General features: G+C 38.5%; 1 protein-coding gene across 2 annotated transcripts in view; it reads left to right on the top strand.

Annotated features, from left to right (window-relative positions):
* LOC149199309 (structural maintenance of chromosomes protein 6B-like) overlaps positions 1–22052 on the top strand; it is a 423580-nt gene that overhangs the window by 341630 nt on the left and 59898 nt on the right. Inside the window, exons 21-23 of one of the 2 annotated variants that reach the window (XR_016253762.1) lie at positions 16515–16594; positions 17371–17449; positions 17888–18025. Coding sequence is in view for 1 of the 2 variants with exons in the window: in XM_089402377.1 (XP_089258503.1) it covers positions 16515–16594; positions 17371–17449; positions 17888–17951 (223 nt within the window). In the remaining variant the exon portion in view is untranslated. The remainder of the gene's footprint in view (positions 1–16514; positions 16595–17370; positions 17450–17887; positions 18026–22052) is intronic. The other variant, XM_089402377.1, reaches the window with a different exon arrangement.

The raw sequence follows: 22052 nt of genomic DNA, 5'->3' as shown, positions 1-22052 counted from the left end.
TTAAAGAACCAAGAAACCTTTTGGTGAAACTCCACCAGGATTATATTTTATTAAAATAATTAATATTTTTAATGGGTTTTCTAAGTCTAAACTTAGGAAAATTAAAATATTGATGGGTATTAATCAAAATATGGGTGAGAATGATCTAGAAGGTGGATCAAGTCATGTTTTAATCTTAGCCGTTGATTAGAGACTTAATCTCAACTGTTGAAGACTCAACAAGAAAAGTATAAAATGGAGGCTTGGAGTTCATTTGCAAACACACACGGAGAGAATGAATTGATCAAGAATTCAATCCCTAGGGCATGGTTTGCTAAGGATTTCGAATTAAGTGATCATTCTGCAGCAGAGGGGTAGTGAGAATTTGGGAGAAGGACTTTCCGGAGAATACTGACAGAGAGGCGGAGAGAGCCAACAGAGAAGCAATGCAGTAGTCGAGAGAGCTAACACTGGGTCAATCTAGGCCCACGCAGCTTTGACGCAGAGCTAGAAGGGCCAGCATAGAGCAGAAAAGCTGCCTATCACGCAAAAGCCAGAACTGTCGGAACAATCGGGAACGCTGACCCAAAGGGCAGAAGAGGTGATGTAGGGCTGACGCAGAGCCTGAAAAGTTGACGCAGGCCTACACAGGGCCAATGCAGAAATAGTCTAGGTTAGCCAGTCTTGTGTCGGATCAGCGAGAATTCTGTTGGGTGAAGTGAGGTAAAACTTACTTAGATTTTTCGCAAGTATTTTTCTCTGTCAAGGATTGCTAGTGAGCATCATAGATTTGTATTCAGATATTTCTCCTGCATAATAATAAAACCCTCAGAGCTGTTGTGCCAATTTTTCCGTATTGGGTTTTTTCAGGGACTATTGTGTCGAAAAATAAGTGTGTCCTATGTATCTTGTTGTTTGGTCTATTTTTTGTTTCATGAGATCAAATATTTAATTAGTGTAGGTTGCAGAAGTAGTTTGCTTCATTATTCAGAAGAATAACTTGATGAATGTAATTTCAAAATCAAGTAGGTGAAGTAGATTTAGATTTGCTGCAGTAGGGGTTCTTTGGACTAGGAATTTTCACATTGTTTACTTTGTCATATATAGTGGACTGATATTTTCGCTATTTCTAGGGCTAATTTTTGCGTGCATTTATTGCTTAAAATTGTGGAAATTTGTCTCTATTATACCGTCTCTCAAAGTATGGGCCATGTAATATGAACAAAATCTCCTAGGGTAATTCTATAAAAGAATTCGACCTTGATAAGCCATCTCCTTTGCACATCGAAGTATAAAAGATTCTATATTGCTTCTCCTTGACCTAGAAGGCTAGAGAAGTGATCTTGAGGCCTCCTTGACCAAGAATCAAGAATCCTATGCATTATTTCATTATAGACTCCATTCTCCCAAGACTAAGGCACTAATCTACCAAAAGGCGATGACCAAAAAAATCACATCCTTTCACCTTCATTCAGGTATAGCCAAGTTGGGGTACCTAGGGCATCAATTTCTTGACAAGCTAGCCCTCCAAAAAGTTCGATTTTCTAGGGTCTCCTGCGCTGATGTTTCCTCAAGGTCTCCTCCAATTTTGAAGCCTTCCGACGGTGGAGTTGGGAGAAAAGCCAAGTCCTAGCTCCGGGATCAAATTTTTCCTTAGCATCCCCAAGGCTAGTACCTCATAAGATTGAATCAACACTTTCAAGTGAAAATTATTTCTTTGATCCTTTTCCCACCTTGTCTAGGGTAAGATCATCATTAGTTGCCATACTCATTCCTCCTATCCTAAACCGGGTTCACATGGTCCCGTGTGGTCATGTTCCTTTGAATAGACAATTTTTGAAGAACCATTCGGGATACCAATTGCAATAAAGATTTTAGCGATTGGCAAGTTCCGTCATATGTCATATCCCATAAACCTAACCCTTACATGCTCCCTTCCTTTCCCTAGAAGACAATGTACCTTGCTTAGAAAGCAAACAAGCCTTATCGTTCTAACTCTGCCAGGAAAGGGATTATTAGGGTCACCCCCATCATCTCATTGACTTATGCTTCATCAGTAATTCCATAATATACTGGGTCTCCTCCCATCGGTGAAAGTCCGTAAATAGAAGGGAGCCTTAACTGATGTGACAGTGGGCTAAGTCTCCATTTGTTGCCATTGGTCTAGCATTTGCACTTTAGGTTGTCTGCTAGTTTGAGTGGTAGCATTTTGGCGCTGTTGCCAGGGACATGAAATGTGTGCTTTATTCCTCATACGACATTATTGATATATCATTTGGTGACTCCATTGGAGGAACAAAGTCCTAGTTCCTCATTGAACTTCAATGTCAATGCTTGTAGGGTGAAGCGAGCATTTGTGAAGGCATTTTAATTCGCTCTGGCGACTCCATTTTCGCATAATATGCAAGATCATGAAAAATGGTTAAAGAAAGTATCCACAACATTAGCCCCGAAAAAGAACAAGACCTATGGGAAAGATTGGATTCGTGGTTTGAGCTTTGTGATCATTTGATAGAGCACAAGAATGAGGACTTCATACTCAATTTTTATAACAAGAGCAGGTCAAAACTCGACATCATAAGGAAGGAGTATGAAGAAGGACCCACATGTTATCTCTTTTTGGAGCTTGCGTATTATACTGGTGCATTTAATTCCTTGCCTCACAAGATCAAGGAAAAATTTGGCTCATTACCAGATGAGGATTTGGATGACCAGGATGACTAAGAAAATGAGGATGATGAGCAAATACTAGTTGTGGAATTGGGTGAGAATAACAGTGACGTAAAAGACATCTCCTCTGAGGATGATGAAGAGTTGGATCCTGAAAGCCTCCAAATCACGCAAGAAAGAATGGATGAATATAGTAGGTCATGCAGGGGGTTAGTAAGGGAATGTAATTCTAATGAAGTATTCTCCCATTTATATGATGAAGAGGTGAAGCTTCATAAGATGAAATGTGAATATAAAGAGAACCCCACTAATGCTCTCCTCCTAGAAGCATATTACCAAAATCATGTAACAAATACTGTAGCCATTGTTCTTCAAGAGAAGAGAGAAGAAGAGGGGTCTCGCTTATCAACCAACCAAGATGAAGATGACCTTGAGAATCTCGAAGATGAGCCCTCGTTGGGGCTGCAGGATGGACAGGATGATTCTGAGAGCACATGTGTTGAGGAGAATGAGGCTATGGAAAGTAAGGTCGAGATTGAACTTACCTTTCTCAAGGGTATCACTCTTGATGACTCTCCTTTTGAGAACCTTGAGGAAGGTGATCACATAAGCTCGTTGGAAGATGACATTGGAGATTATTTCCACATTGAAAAGGAGAAATGGGAGATTGTTGGGCCTCAATTTGATTGTGCTCCCATTTATGATACTGACAAAGAAGATGAGATTGAGATTGGTTTTTCCTTTATCCTAGGCATTACTTGTGTTGACAGCTCCATCGATACCCTTGGGTAGGAGAACTATTATTTTCCCTTGCATGAAGAAGGACAATCTTTGATGGATGTGATTGACTCTCCTTTTAATGAATGCCAAATCTTTGACTCTCCTTTTAATGAAAGCCCAATCTTTGATGCTTATAATGAGGAAAGCAATGGGGCTCTTACTTACCCACCTTATGATTATGTATTCGAATCACTTGAGCCTTTAGATTGCAGGGAAGGAAACCCATTGAATATGACACCTCACCCTCCCCTTTGCCTTTCCGTCTTGTTCATCACCTTGAGTCTTCCTCAAGTCCCTCATCCCTTTCGGTATAACCTCAAGTGACCATGCCCCTTTTCCCCTCTCTGATATGGTGTCAAGAAAGAACCCTTCATTGAATATATTTTATCCTTGTTGATACATCCTTTGACCATCACATTGAGCGACCTATTTGTTGCACTCCTTCTTTCTCTCACCCTTCGTTGCCCTCTCATCACAACCGTGTGACATCTTCAAAGCATGATATTACAAACAATGATTGTGATGAAGAGCTCTTGAGAGTGATCATTCATTCCACCATTGTGTACCTAGAAGGAAAGTCCGGGACCTCTAGATTGACCATTTTCCTTTCTCCTAGGACTTCCCTTTACCTCAGATGGAGATCATATTTTCCTGCCTCCCACTTGCTTCATCCGCCATGTGACTATGTCCACATTTGACTTGGGAGTTGTTGCATGAGTAATCATACTGAAAGGCATATGTATATTGATGTGATGATATGTTGGTTGCACTAGCATTATGATTACTCTTATTATTAGCGTTACTATATGCATGTTAGGGTAGGATGCATTGCATATTGATTTTCGCATTAGAACTAACATCATATGATATTTCTCATGGTAGATAGATGCATATTTGCATATTTTATCTTCTGTTGATTTTATGGCTTAACATATAACATGTGCGATCATGAGATGTGTGAAAGCATGCCACATGCCACATTGTGTTTTTCCATGTATCATATGTGCAAGTGACAGGTCTATGGTAACTAAGAGATTGTTGGAGTTCTCGTGACCTTCCGTTCGAGTAGCTTCGCCCACTCCTTTGAGCAATCACGTCCCAGTTGGAGCCAGATGTTACCCACCATTTTGTGGGTAATATCCCTAGGAGAATTTATTTTCTACAAGATGGTCCTTAACCGACAGCCAACAGACCCTTGCAACCACTAGCTAGTTCATTGTGCCATTTCTTCGCCACTTGAGCCAGCGATGTGGTCACTCGCCCATCTGCCATGATCGTATGCTTGAAGGTGGGCCTCCCGAACCTAAAGGTATGCCTTGTCATTTGGTAAGTGAGTATTGTAGTTTGATTATTATGGACACTTCTGAGCATGAATTAATGTGGGTATTCGACAGGAAGAATGGGCTAGGTCTGTGCCCTTGTCCCCTAGACCCCTTTTGGATATTAACCTTGTATTCTAGTAGTGTGGGATCTCTTTTATTGACCATTTGGCTTTAGGGATGGTATTTCATGGTAAACCTCAATTTTCGTTGCGTGGTCCTGGTCCATGATCCGCTTATATTACCCTCTTTCCACTCATTATTTCCCCATTCATCATTTCTACCAGCTGGGTCCACTTTCCTCCATTGGGTCCACATAGGGTTAGCATGCCTCTTCCCTTTCCCACACCTTGGGTCATAGCCTGGAATGAAGCCTAGAGGTGGATGCAACTAAAAATAAAGATAAAAGCATTTTTGGCCACATTCAACAAGAAAATGTACCACAAAATGCAAAAGATGGATAGGACAGACACATTTAGCACGTGGGGCAAAAGCCAATACATGTGCTCTACCCCATCATGATGGCCATCACCCTGGTTCCTACAGGTTTTATGAGCCTTCTTCATCATATGAGTACCCATGATTGTCCCAACCCCTAGTGGGAAATGAACTACCCCACCTTAAAAGGGGGTATTCACTGCTATATCTTATACATCATGCTCTTACCCCTTGAGCCCTGAGCAGTTAGTCAAGAAAATCATAAAAGGAAAAAGGAATATAAAGAAGGGTCAAAAAATCAAGGCCGAGGCACCTCATTTATGACAATTGCATCTTCCTACACATTATAAACCCAAGTGTGGGCTTCCCTCTTATTAGCTACCCTTGTACTCTAGCATGTGACCCAGGGCTTCCCATTCTCATCCCCTATTTCATTCACCTATTTGTCACATGCGACCACCTTTTGATGGATGTACCTTGACTATATTACCCCCTTTAGAAATAGAAACCACCTAATAGGATTATTGGTTAACCCCATTTTGAGTTTAGGAGACATTGGCACATCCTGAAGCCCATTATGGAAGGGCAGGCCATTATGAAGTCCCTACTTGTGGTCCATGATTGTTAAGCCCATTTACTCTATTTCTCTAATGACTTGCTGTATTGGAAGGCTAGGGGACACATTGGATCTTATGTAGGATTGCAGATGGTCTCCATTTTGGGTTTGGTCTCCCTATACGGGGTCCTAATCCTCCAGAGGGCTACATTGGTACATCTAGGGTGTGCGTTGAGAGCCATGGGCTTCCACAGCAATAGACAACACTCCATGGATCTCCTTAGCCATTCAGAGATTGCTCGTGGTTCACTAATTCGACGAGGAAGATGTACCTGATTCATCATGCCCAGCTAGCCCCAGAGTTGCGCCATACACTTAACAAATGATCCAGGACTTTTGTAATGATGTGGCATCACCTACACCATCATCTTAGCCCTTGTAGGTGATCTACAGGCGTCTTTGATTTGTTTGGAGACCCATGGGGACACTTGTGTGCCCCCACATGTCATTTGGAGCACCACAGGTTATTACAAGGGTCCAACCCCTTGTCCACTGCTTTTGATGGTCCTATTCTTCATTATGGCACCCATGGACCTCATTAGGCCTCTTAGAGGGCCTATGACATGCATATATTATTATTTGACCTCTTGAGAGGCTTAATCTTTCATTTTTTAGCTAGTTTGGTGGGCTTGTCACCAAAAGTTGAATTATTAGAACATTATTTTATTTTTGGGGCTTATGTAAGCCAAGGAGGCTAATTCAAACTCCTAATTTGTCCGTAAATACAATTTAGATGAGTTCATTTACTCACTTTGGATTGGATCTCTTCTCTCTGTTGAGAATTTCACATTTTTTCTAGAGGATGAATTGGATCTTTATGGATGAGTTTTGATGTGTGGATATTGGTCTATCTTATCTTGGAGCTTCTCTTTTGTCAATTGTGGATGGTTGGATATACTTTGTTACATGTAATTACATGCTTTCAATGTTATTCTAGTTTACTTTGTCATATACATTGGACTGAAATTTTCGCTATTTCTAGTGCTAATTGCTGCATGCATTTACTGCTTAAAATTATGGAATTATGTCTCTATTATAACATCTCTCAATGTATGGGCCATGTAATTTGAACGAAATCTCCTAGGGGTAATTCAATAAAAGAATTCGACCTTGATAAGGCATCTCCTTTTCACATCGAAATATAAACGTTGCAAGATTGCTTCTCCTTGACCTAAAAGGTTATGGAAGTGATCTCGAGGCCTCCTTGAACAAGAATCAAGAATCCTACTCATTATTTCATCATAGACTCCATTCTCCCAAGCAATGTTGTGAGAGAGCACTCCCCCCTCCCCCTCACGCCCCCGCTCCCAATTCGCGCTCCGGGCGGGAGCGCACTCCCGAAGTGGGAGCGATTTTGGGAGTGGAAAGGAAAACCCCTCCTTGTATTCGCCAAAGCGTTTTCCGGAGTAGTCAGGAGCATTCGCTCCTTGACTGCTCCTGTATGCTCGGGGAGCGTTTTTCAGAGGGGCAGTGCTTGGGGAGCGATCACTCCCCCTTTGGAGAACACTCCCAGCCGGCGAAAAAAAGGACTGTAGCCGAGAGGGAGGGTGATGCCACTAGTGGAGAGGAGAGATAAAAGGGAGGGAAAGTGGAGGGGGGAAAAATAAATAGACCCTCTCCCCTCCCATTATTCGCTTCATCCATTGAGAGCTTGAGCAAGAGAGTTTGAAGCAAGAGAGAGTTTGAAGCTTGGAGAGGAGCTTGGTGAGAGAGGAGCTTGAGGAGCTTGCAAGGGTTGATTGGAGCTTGGGATTGAAGGCCAAAGAGGTAGGATCTACACTCTTTTTTTTATGTTCATTGCTATTTATATATATATATATATATTTATTTTTTTCCCTTGTATTTCCCATTTCCATTCCTCCATTTTTTTGTAGATTCAAAACTTCAAATTTCAACCATCATGGTTATATGGCTTGGCATTTTCTTCTTCTTGGTTCCTTTTTTGGTTATTATGGTGTTGTAGAGTAGAAGGAGGATGTTTGAGCCTGAAGAAGAGGATGAAGAAGTGGGTTACAGTGGATTTGACGAAAACTCGGGAGAGGAGTACCTTGGTGAGGAGGAAGAGAGTGAACATGATTCAACTCAAAAAACTAAAGAAGACCAAACTGCATTGTGGAAATATGTTTCTAGGCTTGAAGCAGGGAAAAGGGGTGGAACCACTAAATTTGACTACTCCCATTGCAACAAAACTTACACAGGTTCATACACCCATGCCAGAAGGCACCTCTGTGGGAAAAGGGCATGGGATAAAGATAAAGCAATAAAAATCAAAACTTGTACAAGTGTGTCAACAATAGATAGAGCCAAATACATAAGGGAAGAGATGGAGCCCAATACAAATGTAGAAAATCAAAGGGTTTCTTCGAACCAAGCTCACATTCACATCAACATGCACAAAGAACTCCTTTAGCATCTTCACATGGCAGTGGATATGGGGGCACAGGGTCACCAAACATCTCTTTAAGGCATAGAACCATATCAGATTTCCTTTATGAAGGGTGTAGGAATGATGTGGATTCAGAAGTTTACTGGTTTCTCTATTCATGTGGGATACCATTCAATGTTCTTCGCTCACCTTATTGGCATGAAATAGTTTTTGCAATAAATGATGCCCTTAAAGGATACAAGAGCCCTGGGTATGACAAGGCTAGAACCTTTGGACTTGATCATGAAAAAGCAAAAATATCACATTCTTTGAGTAGAATGAAAAATTCTTGGACTGAGCATGGGATGTCCATTGTATTTGATGGATGGACAAATGTAAAAGGCAAGCCATTGATAAGTGTTCTTGCTGTGTTTGTTAGTGGTGCCATATTACTTAGAGAAGTTCATGATCGACATCAACATTGCAGAACCATTACTTGAAACAATTGAACTTATTGGGCCATACAATGTCATCCAAGTCATCACTGATAATGTTGCTAATTGTAACGCAGCAAGAGCAATTATTGAGGATAAATAAAAGGTATTGTTCAAAAAGACGATGCCAACTTGTATACACTAATTCGCAATTGTGTGTGTACACGATGGAATAAACTTAATGTTCCACTACATGCCTTGGTGTATATCCTTATGCCAAAATACTACTCTCCATCTTGGTTGGGCCAACTTGTACCTGGGGGTGCAGTTAGGGTCAAACCCCATACAGTTCTAGAGGTATCTACAGGATATCGGAAGCATTAGACAAGTTGGTACCTAATAGGGAGGAATGTGCTAATCTGCGTCTTGAATTAGACAGATATTTTAGTTGCATTGGTTTGTTTGTTTCTTTGCATGTAATGGAAGATAAAGACATATTTGATTCTCTCACATGGTGGGAGGCATATGGCGACTTTTGACTTCTGTCAAAATTGGGAAAAAAGGTTCTCTCACATGTTGTAAATACTTCTTCTGCAGAGAGGTGTTGGAGCACCTACAACTTCATACATAACGTGAGAAGAAACAAACTAATTGATAACCGCGCAGAAAGCTTGGTTTATGTGCACTACAACTTGAGGTTTTTGAGTCATTACTGTGATTTGGCTTATGAGGATCCAACATATTAAATTTGGTAGAACTATCTAGAGGCCGATAATTTGGAGAATGGCACTGTACATCTTGAAGAACTGGAAGCAGAACTTACGAGAGATGAAGATGAAGCAACAACCATGCCAACCTCACCATCCAGTAGTAGTGCTCGAGTTCGAAGTCTTGTTCCTTTGCTGTCACCGCCTCCATGTACATCCACATGTGGATGGCATTTGCCTTCTGGTTCTGGTTGTGGGACTATTCCGGAGGAGACTCCTAGAAGACCACCACGACCTGCTTAGAAATTAGACATTATTCGTGGCGACAAAAGGAGGCTGTAGATGATAGATTTACTTGTCTTTTCTAGTTTCTAGTAGTTTTAACGTTTAATAATTGTTGACTCTTTCATATTTATTATGATATTTTTGTAAACAATATATGACAATTTAAGTTGGAAGTTTGAAGTTGACAATTATAACTCATTGGTAATGAATTATGAATATAATGCTTCGTGAAAGTTGAAAGTTGTTTCATTTAATTTCATCTCATGTTAGATATTCTTTGTTGTAATGGTTACACTTAGCTTACAAGTACAACTTTGGCGATCAATTATGATAAATGTTATGTATTAAATTTTGAAAGCTTGAAACTTTAAGATTGATGAATCATGAGACTTAATATGTTGTATGTTACTAACTTGTGGACATGGTTGATGAAGATTATAACTTCTAGATGATTGTTGTTATATGGTTCAATCTATGTTTTTTATATCTAATTCATCATTCTACTTGTTTTTGTTGACATATATGCATCAAAATATAAAAAATAAAAACATATATTTATATTATATAAAAAACGCTTCCGGAAACACTCCCAATTGGGAGCTTCTTAAAATGTCGCTCCCACTCCCTATTTTCACTCCCATTCCCAAGTAACCTTGCTCCCAAGGCTATGGCACTAATCTACCAAAAGGTGGTCATCAAAAAATCTCATCCTTTCACCTTCATTCAGGTTTAGCCAAGTTGGGGTACCTAGGGCATCGATTTTCCGACAATCTAGCCCTCAAAAAAGTTCGATCTCCTAGGGTCTCCTGCATTGGTGTTTCCTCAAGGTCTCCAATTTTGAAGCCATTCTGACAGTGGCGTTGGGAGAAAATCCAAGCCCAAGGTCTGCGATCAAATTTTGTGTTAGCTTCCCCATGGCTAGTACCTCATAGGATCAAATCAACACTTTCAGGTGAAAATTCTTTCTTTGATCCTTCCCCATCTTGTCTAGGGTAAGAACATCATTGGTTGCCATACTCATTCCTCCTATCCTAGACCGGGTCCACTTGGTCCCATTCAATTGAAAAGACAATTCTTCAGGAACCATTCTGGATACCAATTGCAATAAGGATTTTAGGGATTGGCAAGTTCCTTCATAAGTCATATACCATAAACCTAATGCTTAAATCCTTCCGTCCTTTCCCTAGAAGACATTGTAACTTGCTTAGAAAGCAAGCAAGCCTTATATTTCTAACTCTTCTAGGATAGGTATTATTAGGGTCACCCCGATCATCTCATTGACTTATCTTTCATCGGTGACTCCATCGGTGAAATTCCGTAAATAGAAGGGAGTCTTAGTTGAGGTGACAATGGGCTAAGTCTCTATTTGTTTCCCTTGGCCTAGCATTTTCCCTTTAGGTCCCCTGCTAGTTTGAGCGGTAATAGGGCCGACTTGATCAAATATGCACATGTGGGCTGATAATTCAAAAATACACTTTCCCTTGTTGAAATTTGATGATCTTTAGATCGATTTTGGTCCTCTCGAAAAGAGGAATTCATTGCAATCATCATCTCCATCAACGGAGCTATCCAAATTGGAATTTGGCCATAGTTGCCAATTTTAACAAAAGTTGGCAAGTATTATTAACGATTGGCGACAAATTATTATTTATTAAAGGGGAAACTCACTTAGTGAAAAACGACCCTTACCAATAAAATAATAATAAAAATGGAGTTTAGAAGCATGGGGAGAAATTATAAAAGGAGGATGGATTCATTTGTTGAGCATCTTTTGTCCATCTATTGTCTGAGATCGAATTCTCTTGGAGGTTGTTGAGCACAAGAGGAGCATAGTTGTTTTAGCTAAAGAGTTTCAAGCGAAACTCAAGCACATTTTAGAGAACTTCGAGTGTCTCCCTAGTGAATCTTTTGGGAGTCTATTTTAGGACTTCCATTGGAGTTTATTGCAGTGATTCCACTCAATTATTCGCTATTCTTGGGCACAAAAGACAAACCCCGAAGTTTATTTGGAGTAGCTTCCTTCTATTGCAGGTTCCAGGCTTTTGCAGGAGATTTTCTATTGGTCGGAGGAAGAGATTGGCACCCAATTTACGAGCTAAAGCATTGTTGTTAGGTTGGGCCGAATTCCATTTTCTAGGGTCTGCGCAGGGGTTGGTAGACTGGGAATTTAGCAAAAGATTTAGAGCTGGTTGTTGCTTCGATTTTAGCTGGGAAATATTGCTATTTTCTGGAGGATATTTTGTGCACAATTTCTCAGCTATTTGCAAGAGGATTTTGACCACTTCTTAGCAGTTTCTCTTTTGTTGGGAGAAACACTGTCTGGCTGGGAAATTCACATTTTTTGGGCATTCCTGGTCAATTGGAATTAGCCCAAATGATTTTTGGGTTTTGTTGGATTGGGGGTGAGGAGCCTACAACTAATTTTTCAAAATTTTCTGAGCAATTTATAATGAAAAATTTCTAGTAGGGTGCATAGACAGCGAGAGAACCACTTGCACCTCTTTGAAGAGCTTCTACATCATTTGGATTCGACCCAAACCATTTTTGGGTTTTGGGGGAGGAGTTTAGAGCTGATGTTTTAGAGAATTCTTGGAAATATTTTGAGCATATTCTCCAATTCCATTCAACGATCTTGTAGTAGGTTATTTCTAGGTAGTGTGTAGATCATTTCGGTGGTACTTCCACATTTGGGATTGAGCTATCATTTTCGGGTTTTGCTCAACTTGCATAACAAGCACAAATTCTACCATTTTAGTCCATTATATGTACTTTTTCATCATAATATTAATGAAATGGTTCAGATTGTGTTGCTAGACATTTTGGTGTTTAATTGTTGTCTATTAGTTTCAATTTATTTGTTGTTCCTAGTTCATTGCTTGGTATTTGCTATTAATTTCCATTTAGGAACATTATATTGTCCTATTGTTGTCACTTGGTCTAGTAGTTGTCCTGTATGTTCCCCTCCTAGGGCCTTGCTAAATTGTGTGGTAACAACCCCTAACGACTGGTTGCTTTTACTAGAATCTATGTTGTGATTGTTAGGTGGTTCAACAATCCATGCCTTGGGCAACTTTCCTCTAGTACCTAGGCCATTAGAGAAGTATATTGGCACAAATAGGTAAAGAGTTGACACTCTTGGGCCTCCTAGTAGCAACGACTTTTGACACATGTACCAAGGAGCCCCTTGCATCCATATGACGTTTTACCACTTTGAATTAGATTTGATAAATCTTTAGAATGACACACTTGGACCCAACATTCCCTTAGGTCAACCTTAGCAGTAATTGAGTGATGGCTATTGATTTGGGGCCCTGATGAGGATGGTCTCATCTTCAAAGACTAGGGAGGGCTAGTTGCTCCTGAAATGTCTTCAACACTGGAGCAATGATGGACACTTTAAGTGGTTAGAGACATATAGAGACCAGTTTGTGGTGCCCCAGCTGAATTTTGGGACCACAGGGAGCCATTGAGGTGGATTTGAGGGCCAACCCTCAAATCACGATTTTTACATGCTTCTACGTCACATTTCACACCTCCTAGCACTTGGACATGGCATTCAGAATCCATTTTATGCATGGCGTCAACCCTAGAAGCCTAGCAACTCACATGTGTGGGCTTGTTTGAGCATTTATGATGAAATCCAGTGGGTTGGCTTGTAACCCAAGGATGTTTAGTGATCAAACTTGTTTTTAGGGGCTAATTAGGTGTCCTACTCATATAAATAGAGGAGAGGCTCATTCATTCTATTCATCATCACTTGGACTATCTTGGCCGTCCTTAGGAGAATTCAAGCTCTTTGCATCTTGGATAAGATTTGATCCAGGGGCAATTTTGTCTATTGGAGCTACTTTCTTGTGTTTTGAGAAGTTATCTTGGATCAATATTGGATATTTGCGCATTTCATCTTGTAGTGTATCTTGCGATTTATAAATTTTCGATTGTATGTCTAAAGTATGTAATGTAATGGTTATCTAGGGGTTTTCCATTGCACCATTGATTATTTAAGGTTATTTGTATAGAATCTAGATGTCATCATTGTATGCATTACTCATATATGTAATGCGAATGACAATCCCCTTGGTGAACTCTTGTTGTAGCTCTTTCAAGTGTCATTGATCCTTGAAAAAGATAATAGCTAGGGTTTTGTGCTAGGGAATCAAAACATCCTTACTCCTTTGCAAGATTTAGCTAATCTTAAGCAACCATGGACTTCATCAACCCAAGGTCTAGGCATTGGCCCTGTCAAATTGGTGATCAAAATTTATATCTTCGGTAAATTGAATTTCACTCTCTTTTCTCTCTCTTACTTGGCCTTCTTAAGGATAAGCGACCTAACTAGGGCTTGGACCAAATTTACCTAGTAGGGGAATTTTTGGTGGTGGAAGGATTCGACATGAAGGATATACTTGGTTGCCTCAAAATCAACCTCTTTGGTAGCCAATCCATCCACATTAAGCCTTACTTTCTTTTGCCCTAGTTAATTTGCTCTAGGAAATCCCTAGCTTGGCTAAGCTTCAACTTGAGGACTTCTTGAAGGTTTCAGAGGCCATTATTTGCTGGAATACATCGTTCGAAATTTTTTCTTTCTACCTTGACCTTAGGCCATTCCATTTTGCATGCTATCACTCAAGCACTAGGTCTAGTGTTCCCTAATTGAGTCTCTCTTAGGGATCTGTATTACTTTATTCTCATTGTTTAAGCCTTGTTCTTAAAAAGCATCATCCTTTGGAAGCCTCTTTTGTCACCTTAAACCTTTAAGCCTAGAATATCTCTTATAGGTGACCTATATATTGGGAAGCCTCCCATTGGTGAAAGTCCATAAACAGCAAGGGAGTAGTGGCTGTGGTGACAGTTGGCCACACCCCATTGTTGTCAGCTAGACTAGTGGTTGCCTTGTAGAGCACCCCTCTATAAGACCTGCTAGATTTTGCGGCAACTAGACACACCTCATATTGTTGTCCCTTGGTCTAGTTCTTGTCTTGTGAGCTCCCCTCACAAAAACCTGCTAGATTTTGAGGCAACAGACCCATTGTTCGCTCTAAGTCTTTTTACACTCAACCTTAGAAATTTGATATAAATCAATTCATCTTAAAGAGTGACACACTGGATATAATTGGCTTATGTAAAGTCTAATATGTTGAGCGGTATGGAAGACTTTTAGCTTTGTGCAGTTATGTCGTCGATATTTGACACTTGATATCATCCTCTTGAGAGGCTCTCTGTTAGTCTCGTTGCGACGTTGCCTATATTCATTAAATACCTAAAACCTTTGGTGGCAAGGATGCATCTAGACTTCGTCAATTAAATTCCTAAAACCTTTGATAGCTTTTTCTTTCTCATTATGAATGCAATCTTGGTTTCCTTTAGGTGTTCATGTTATCATGATACTGTATTAGAGCCCATCATTCTCGAAGTGATATCAAGAGTCTCAGGGCTTTGAAAGGCAAGGTTTCCACTCTTGCAACCTAACAGTTTGGGTTCTCCAAATTCTGTGTGAGCATGAGGAGATAGGGATTGCTGTGGGCAGAGATTGATCACTATTGTGACACATCAAAGAGCCAAGAGAATTTCAGGTCACTCGAAGCCAAAATCAATTGAATTTGTAGTTTTAAAAGTCAGGTTTGAAAATTTCTGGTTTAAAACCGTGTTCAAATCATTAAAAATAAAATGTGTAAACTGAGCCATATGACAGTATAGCACAGCTGTACAACAAAGTTATCTGTACAGCTGCAATATGACTTCATGGATTAACTGTATGCACAAGTTATTAAAAAATTAGAGCCGTATGGACTTTCCAAGTAGTCTACTCATCAAAATTTTGGACTGTGTTGAATGTTTGACAGTCAAATCAGTCTAATTTCTCTGATTTCTTGACGTTGCAGAGGAATTGGAAGAAGCTTTGAGCTGTTTGTAAGTGTATTGTTGCCCATATTTGCAGATTTGGAAGCATTAGTTGCTGATTTATTGGGTTTAAGCAGATCCAAATAAAAATTTACTGATTTGGTGCTGGTTGTGAGCAGATTTGATTGTTTTAGAGCTGTTTGAGAGTAGATCTATTAGGATGTGCATGTTTTTCAGCTGTTTGATATTTGATTCAGGTTTATTTGGTTTATTTTGAGCAGATACGATATTTTTATTTTTATTTTTTATTTTTTGGTCTAATAAATTAGTCTTTTAATTGTATAGTGAACAAAGAACACAACCTTGCTTTTTAAAACTTATTCACATTATGAAAATGCCAGAGTGGGTTAATGGGCAAGAGTGAAAATGAGGGATTGGAGATTGAGATTGACTATGGTTAAGGCCAAGTTCTCCTCTAAACCTAGAAAAGGTAGAAGATGCCTGGGTAGTGTGATCTTATGGCCTGTCAGTGTTGCAATTGTAAGTCAATTAGCGAAGGATAGGGCAATGTACAGCTGTAATTTGCATGATTTTGGGTAATAATCACCCTTGGATCAAGTTAGAACTATTCCACAGATCAGGGGTTCATGTTTGGGCATGTTTCCCATCTCTGATCTCTGTTTATTTAAGGCTTTGTAGCTTTTTATACAACATAGCCAGGTTTCCAATGCTAGGATTATTCACTGACAGAGGTAGTATGTTAGAGTACACTAAGTACCTGTTTGGTTGCTTAATATGAGTATGTGCCATCCCTGTTTATACATAGTAGCTGAGATGGGGATGCTGTAATTCTGCAGTATGAGCCCCTTGGATACTTGCACTGTGTTTTGTGAGTCTATTAGATGCTGATGTGTTGATGCTTTTATGTTGTTTGAAAGTTTCTACTACTTGGTTCATGCTAGGTTGAGTTGTACATTAGATACCTTTATGTTGCATTCTAAATGTAGAAACCACATTTATTTGATATATTTTATATGCTTTACTGGTAGTCTGTTCAATCCATTCGCTTCAATTGTGCAGGCATGTCGTGAAGCATTGGAGGTGCGACGCACAAAGTTTCAAAGAAATGCAGCTCTATTGAGACGTCAATTAACTTGGCAGTAAGAATTTCATTTTTTTATTTTCATTTTTATTGCATAGATATTAAAATACTGGTTATGTTTGCTGGTTTCCATGCTTCATTGTGCTAGGTAAGATGTTTTACCTGTTTACCTAGATTTTTTGAATTAAGGTTGATGGATGCGATTGGAAGTTTGATGCGGATATGTGTTTAACACTTCATTCTCAAAGCTGTAGTATTGTTTTCTCTAGTGTGATGAATAAGTATCCTTCTGTATTCTGTTCAAACAGTATTGTTATAGCCTTTGTCAACTTATTGAACCTGAAGCAATATAAGCATTGAAACTATTCCTTTCTAGCATTCACATTTTATGGATGGCAATATATCAGGCCATATGTGTGCAGGGACACCAAGCAGCATCAGTACAGTACTTTGTTAATCTATTTGGAAAGCATATTTTGAGTTCTGATGTAGAATACCCTAGACTAAGAAAATTATTTTTGGTGGGCTTATTGGTTTTTTCTGTAGATATCCTTTGAATATTAACCTTTGTGATTGGAGAGAAATCTATTGAATATTTCAAAAGGACCTCTTTTAGTTCAAAACAATGAATAGGTCCAAGTTTGAAACTGCACAGATGCAAACCAACAATCACTTGTCCATGGCTGATACAATGGGAATTTGAAGTCGTTAATGTCATGTTTGTTTTTCAAACTTTGGTTTTTACATCCTATGCTTGTTCTTTATACTTTTCTATTCAAACGGTCAATGCCAGGCTAAGAGATTATTTCTGAAGTTATCTCCACTGAATTTCAGATTCAATGGACACTTGAAGAAGAAAGGTATCAGTGGGCATATTAAAGTTAACTTCATTGAGGAGAGACTGTATGTGGAGGTAGATAGACTCTTTCCTTTTCCAAGTACTTGCTGTATCATAAGAGAGTTATTTTTTGAGGAAAGCTAACAATTTTGTATGTGGTGAATTTTCAGTGACATTTTTCTGGATGTCATGCTGTAATTGCAATTTATCTAATCACAGTTTCATTTTTTAGTAGGCTGCATGAAACTTTTTGTGAATGTCTCTTTTGATGTATGCTTGGATAAGCTATGCATGAAATGAATGTTGCAATACATTGTTTCCTTAAAGTTGTTTGCTGTCGGAGATCACTTTTAAGAACCGAAATTAATATTCTGAAGTTGGTTGATAATTTGTTTGTGGAACTCCAAAATTTATTCTATCTATCTATGCTTTTAGCATTTATGACATGATATAGTCAATTTCATGACACTGTCCTCTTGATGTATTTTTATATGCTTATTTCTTGGTTTACAGGTTAAGATGCCGCAGGATGCGTCATCCAGTAATGCTGCTGTTAGGGACACAAGGGGGTTGTCAGGTCACATTTGCCTCTCCTAGAATTCCTTGTCAATGCTTTGTCCTGCTCAAAAGGGCCATGGAAAACTTTGTTAGGTGCAAAAAGTTAACTGATACTAATGGTTTTTATGGCAATGTTTGTCAAACTTAAACTTTGATTCTTAGATAGTAAGCACGATAAATTGCACAGCTAGAATGAATATTTTGCATACTTTTACCCCATTGAAAACACAGGTGATTCTGTATATTCATGGGCTTTCTTCTCTCAGCAGCAAAATCATTGATCTGGAATTTTCAGTGGCAGCTACAGGTTGCAGAGATTCCAAGTGATGATATCAGAACTGGATTGGTGGCTAAATCAGTTGATCCCAATAATTGGAATTGGACTAGAACCAGAAACAAATTAGAAAAACAACGTTGAGACGAGTGTGCAAAATTTTCTCATTAAATTGCAAGGGTTGTTATAAAAGAAATTAGTGCTGAGTACAATCCATATCTGAACCAAAACACATTAAAAAGGGCTGTAGATGGCGTCTAGTGTCCAAAAATAAGAAATATTAATATCTATAATATTCTTGGAAGCGGCAGTGACAATTTTCAGAAGCTTCCTGGCTGGGAGTGTTTTTTATATAATATGTATTTTTGTATATTTTGATGTATATATGTCAACAAAAGCATGTAGAATGATGAATTAGTTATAAAAGACGTAAAAGCATGGATTAAACCATATACGTTAGTCATCTAGTAGTTATAATCTTCATCAACCATAGGTCGACAACATCTCGTTTTTCATCAACCTTAAAGTTTCAAAATTCAGTATATTACATTTGTCATCACTAAGGTTGTACTTGTAACCATTACCAAACTATAACAAAGAATATCAAACATGAAATGAAACATTTAACGAAACATCATATTCATAATTCATTACCAATGAGTTGTAATTGCTAACTTTAAACTTAAATTGTCATATATCGTTTACAAAAAATACCATAATAAATATGAAAGAGTAAATAGTTTCAAAAAGTACTAGAAACTAGAAAAGACTACTAAATATACTATCTACTAAAATTTCTCCTTGCCACGAGAAACTTCTAATTTCTTTTGTCGTGATCTATGAACAATGGGAGTCTCCTCTCGCATAATTTGACTTTGGAATGGTTGTGAATCACATCCACAACCAGGAGGCACATGACCTGTGGATGGATGTGGCAGAAAAGCTGGTGCAACTTGAGCCCTGCTAGTGGATGGGGGTGGCATTGCTGTTGATGCTACTGCTGTTGCTTGATGACCGTCATCCTCATCATTCAGACGGTCATCTTTCAAAAGCACTACTTCCAACTGTTCTAAATGTAAGGCTTCATCCTCCAAATTATCCTCCTCTAGGTTGTTGTCCCAAGTGATATATGTTGTATCAAATTGAGCCCGCTCATAAGAATGTGTCAACGACCTCAAGCTGTAGTGTACATAAACCAAGCTTTTTGCTTGGGTTTAATCGAGATTGTTTCTTTTGACATTGTGGATGAAGCTATTGGTGCTCCAACACCTCTCTACAGAAGAAGTATTAACCACTTGCCTTTACTGTACTTGCAGCCTCATATATAATAAAGGCTGATTTTGGATATATATTTATAATAAACCTCATTTATCAAGGATGCTTTTGGAGACTGCTTTACTCATTATGTGATCATTCATGAGTAAATGTGGTGTTAGTATGTTTCATCATCATGTGACATGTATAATTGATAGACTTATAGTTTATGCACTGAAATTGGACAATTTAATCATAATGTAATAATATTTTGTATGTTTTTCTTAAATGTCCTATATAACACACACACACACACACATATATATATATATATATTGTGTTAACCCATTTCCAAAGTTTGGGGGGCGGGGGTCATGTTTCGTACCCCTACTTGTTTCGGAAACTCGTACGCATTTCCCCATATCGTGCAACTTAAATTTATACATATTTGCATTTTGAAGAAACACATCTATTTAGCTTGGACAAGGCCAACTTGAGGGCTAACCTGTGCATCATATATATTTTTGAAATTTTCTTTTTGTAAGAACTTCTTTTGGTTATTATACTTTGACTAGTCTGCACTTCGTTGTAATGACATTTCTTTACAAATTGTACCACTTTCCTTCCTTAGATGGATGCCCCTTTTTTTCATTACTTTCTTCTTTCTCCTATAAAATTCCCTTCTGTCTTTTTAAAGGCATCATATAGTCCCCTTGTGATAGCATAAAAGGTCTTGCAAGGCTTATGTATTCATTGAGATGTTGTGACAACGTAGGAATGCATTTCTAACCCTCATTGAAGGAAATAGATGCACGTAGACATTCTTCATCTATACGCCTAAGGTATATTAGGGTTTGTCATCAATTATTTAGGGCTTAATGATTAGCAATGCTTTGGGTTTGTCATCAATTATCTAGGACTTAATGAATATTAATGCTTAGGGCTTCACATCAATTATCTAGGGCTTAGGGATTTTCTATGCATCTAGGGTTTCATCCATGCATTTAGGGATCCTTTCATGTATGTTCATCCATGGCAGCCTTTAGTGTGTCATCATATGTCTTAGATAATGCTAGGGCATCATGTGCATCTTCAACAATGCTAGGGCACCATATATCAAACATTAAGTTTAGGGATTACATCAACAAATGATGACATCATTTACATGGGGCTTCAACAATGCTAGTCATCATATTGACATCAATGACAACCTTGCCCAACATAGAAAGCTTGTTGCTCTTGATTATATGTTAGTTCCATACTCTCATACATGATAAAATCCTATGGAAACATTGCAATTCCCACAATCTTCGAAATTCATGGTTCATGAGTTTTTGAAAATAGTCTAACCATTGGAAGGTAGATTTCAGGGACACAAGTGGCTAGTCAAGTAGGTTTCTCCACAAAAAGCACCTCGGTGTTTGATGGAACAAACTATGTTTTCTAGGGTATAAGGATGTGGACTTATCTAATGGTTCTTGGGTTTGACATTTGGCAATTATTGTAACGAGTTATACAACCCCAAAAAATATTCCAACATATATGCTTAGGAAGAAGGCTATTGAACATAATGCAAAAGTCATGAATGCTATCTTTTGTGGTCTCTATGCATGCAAAATGTAAGACGCTGATGACGAAGAAGAACATAACAATGAAAGTAAACCTTATAAGCACAAGAGAGGAAAATATACTAAGAAGAGTTTTTACACTAGATAGGACAATAACTCGTATGAAGAAAGTGATGAATATGTTTTTGATTTTGCAAAAGAAGAATTCCTCTTCATAGCCATGGATACAAAGTCTACTGATAAATAAATATAAGACAATCAGAAATAAAAAATAGCTTATGAAGAAGACATTGATAGGGAAGTGAATCTTGAAGCAAAACTTGTTAGTGTCTTAGAAGAAATAGACAAGCTTAAGGGAAAGAATAAAAAGCAGAAATATCAACGACAAAAATATGAAAAGAAGGATCATGTCTTTGATGAAGTAGAATAAATAATTATCATCTTGAACAGAACTAGAAGAGGGAAAAAGGATAGAAGAAGTGGTTAGAAGCTAGCTGAAATAAAAGGAAGAAAATTGTAAGAAGCTAGAAGCTAAAATTTGGGAAATTTCCACGATTTCGATTACTGGATATTTATCTCCCAGCTGATTGTAGTCTATTTGTGAACTATAAATTAATAAAACAACAAATAGCGATAAATTCACAATTGCATTCCTCACCAATGAAAATACGCTACGGAATATAGAAAAATATGCACACACAAAAATATGACAATTATTTTTGGACAAATGTCCTTGAAAAAACATGAAGGGAAAACCAGTGCAGTAGATGAGAGCTTATTTTATTATTCTTCAACGAATTCGAGAGTACAATGATTTGCTTGCCTTTGTGGCAAAGCTCTGATGATCTCTACTAGCAAAATATATTGGAGACATGTTTCCTCCCTTTGCAACTAGTTTTGGCCCTCTCTCCTAACAACTCACACTTCTTGGCTATTCCCACTTCCTCTGGCTATGTGTATGACTGCTGTTGGAAAATTTGTTCATCCTTGGAATCACCCTCCTGCAAGTCGTCTTGCCTGCTTC

Source organism: Pinus tabuliformis, chromosome 2_1, assembly GCF_031772625.1.
Source record: "Pinus tabuliformis cultivar Carrire ecotype Pingquan chromosome 2_1, CPIR1, whole genome shotgun sequence".
Classification (NCBI taxonomy): Eukaryota; Viridiplantae; Streptophyta; class Pinopsida; order Pinales; family Pinaceae; genus Pinus; species Pinus tabuliformis.
The sequence above is the reverse complement of the archived record's forward strand: the minus strand, read 5'-3'. Positions and strand labels throughout refer to the sequence as shown.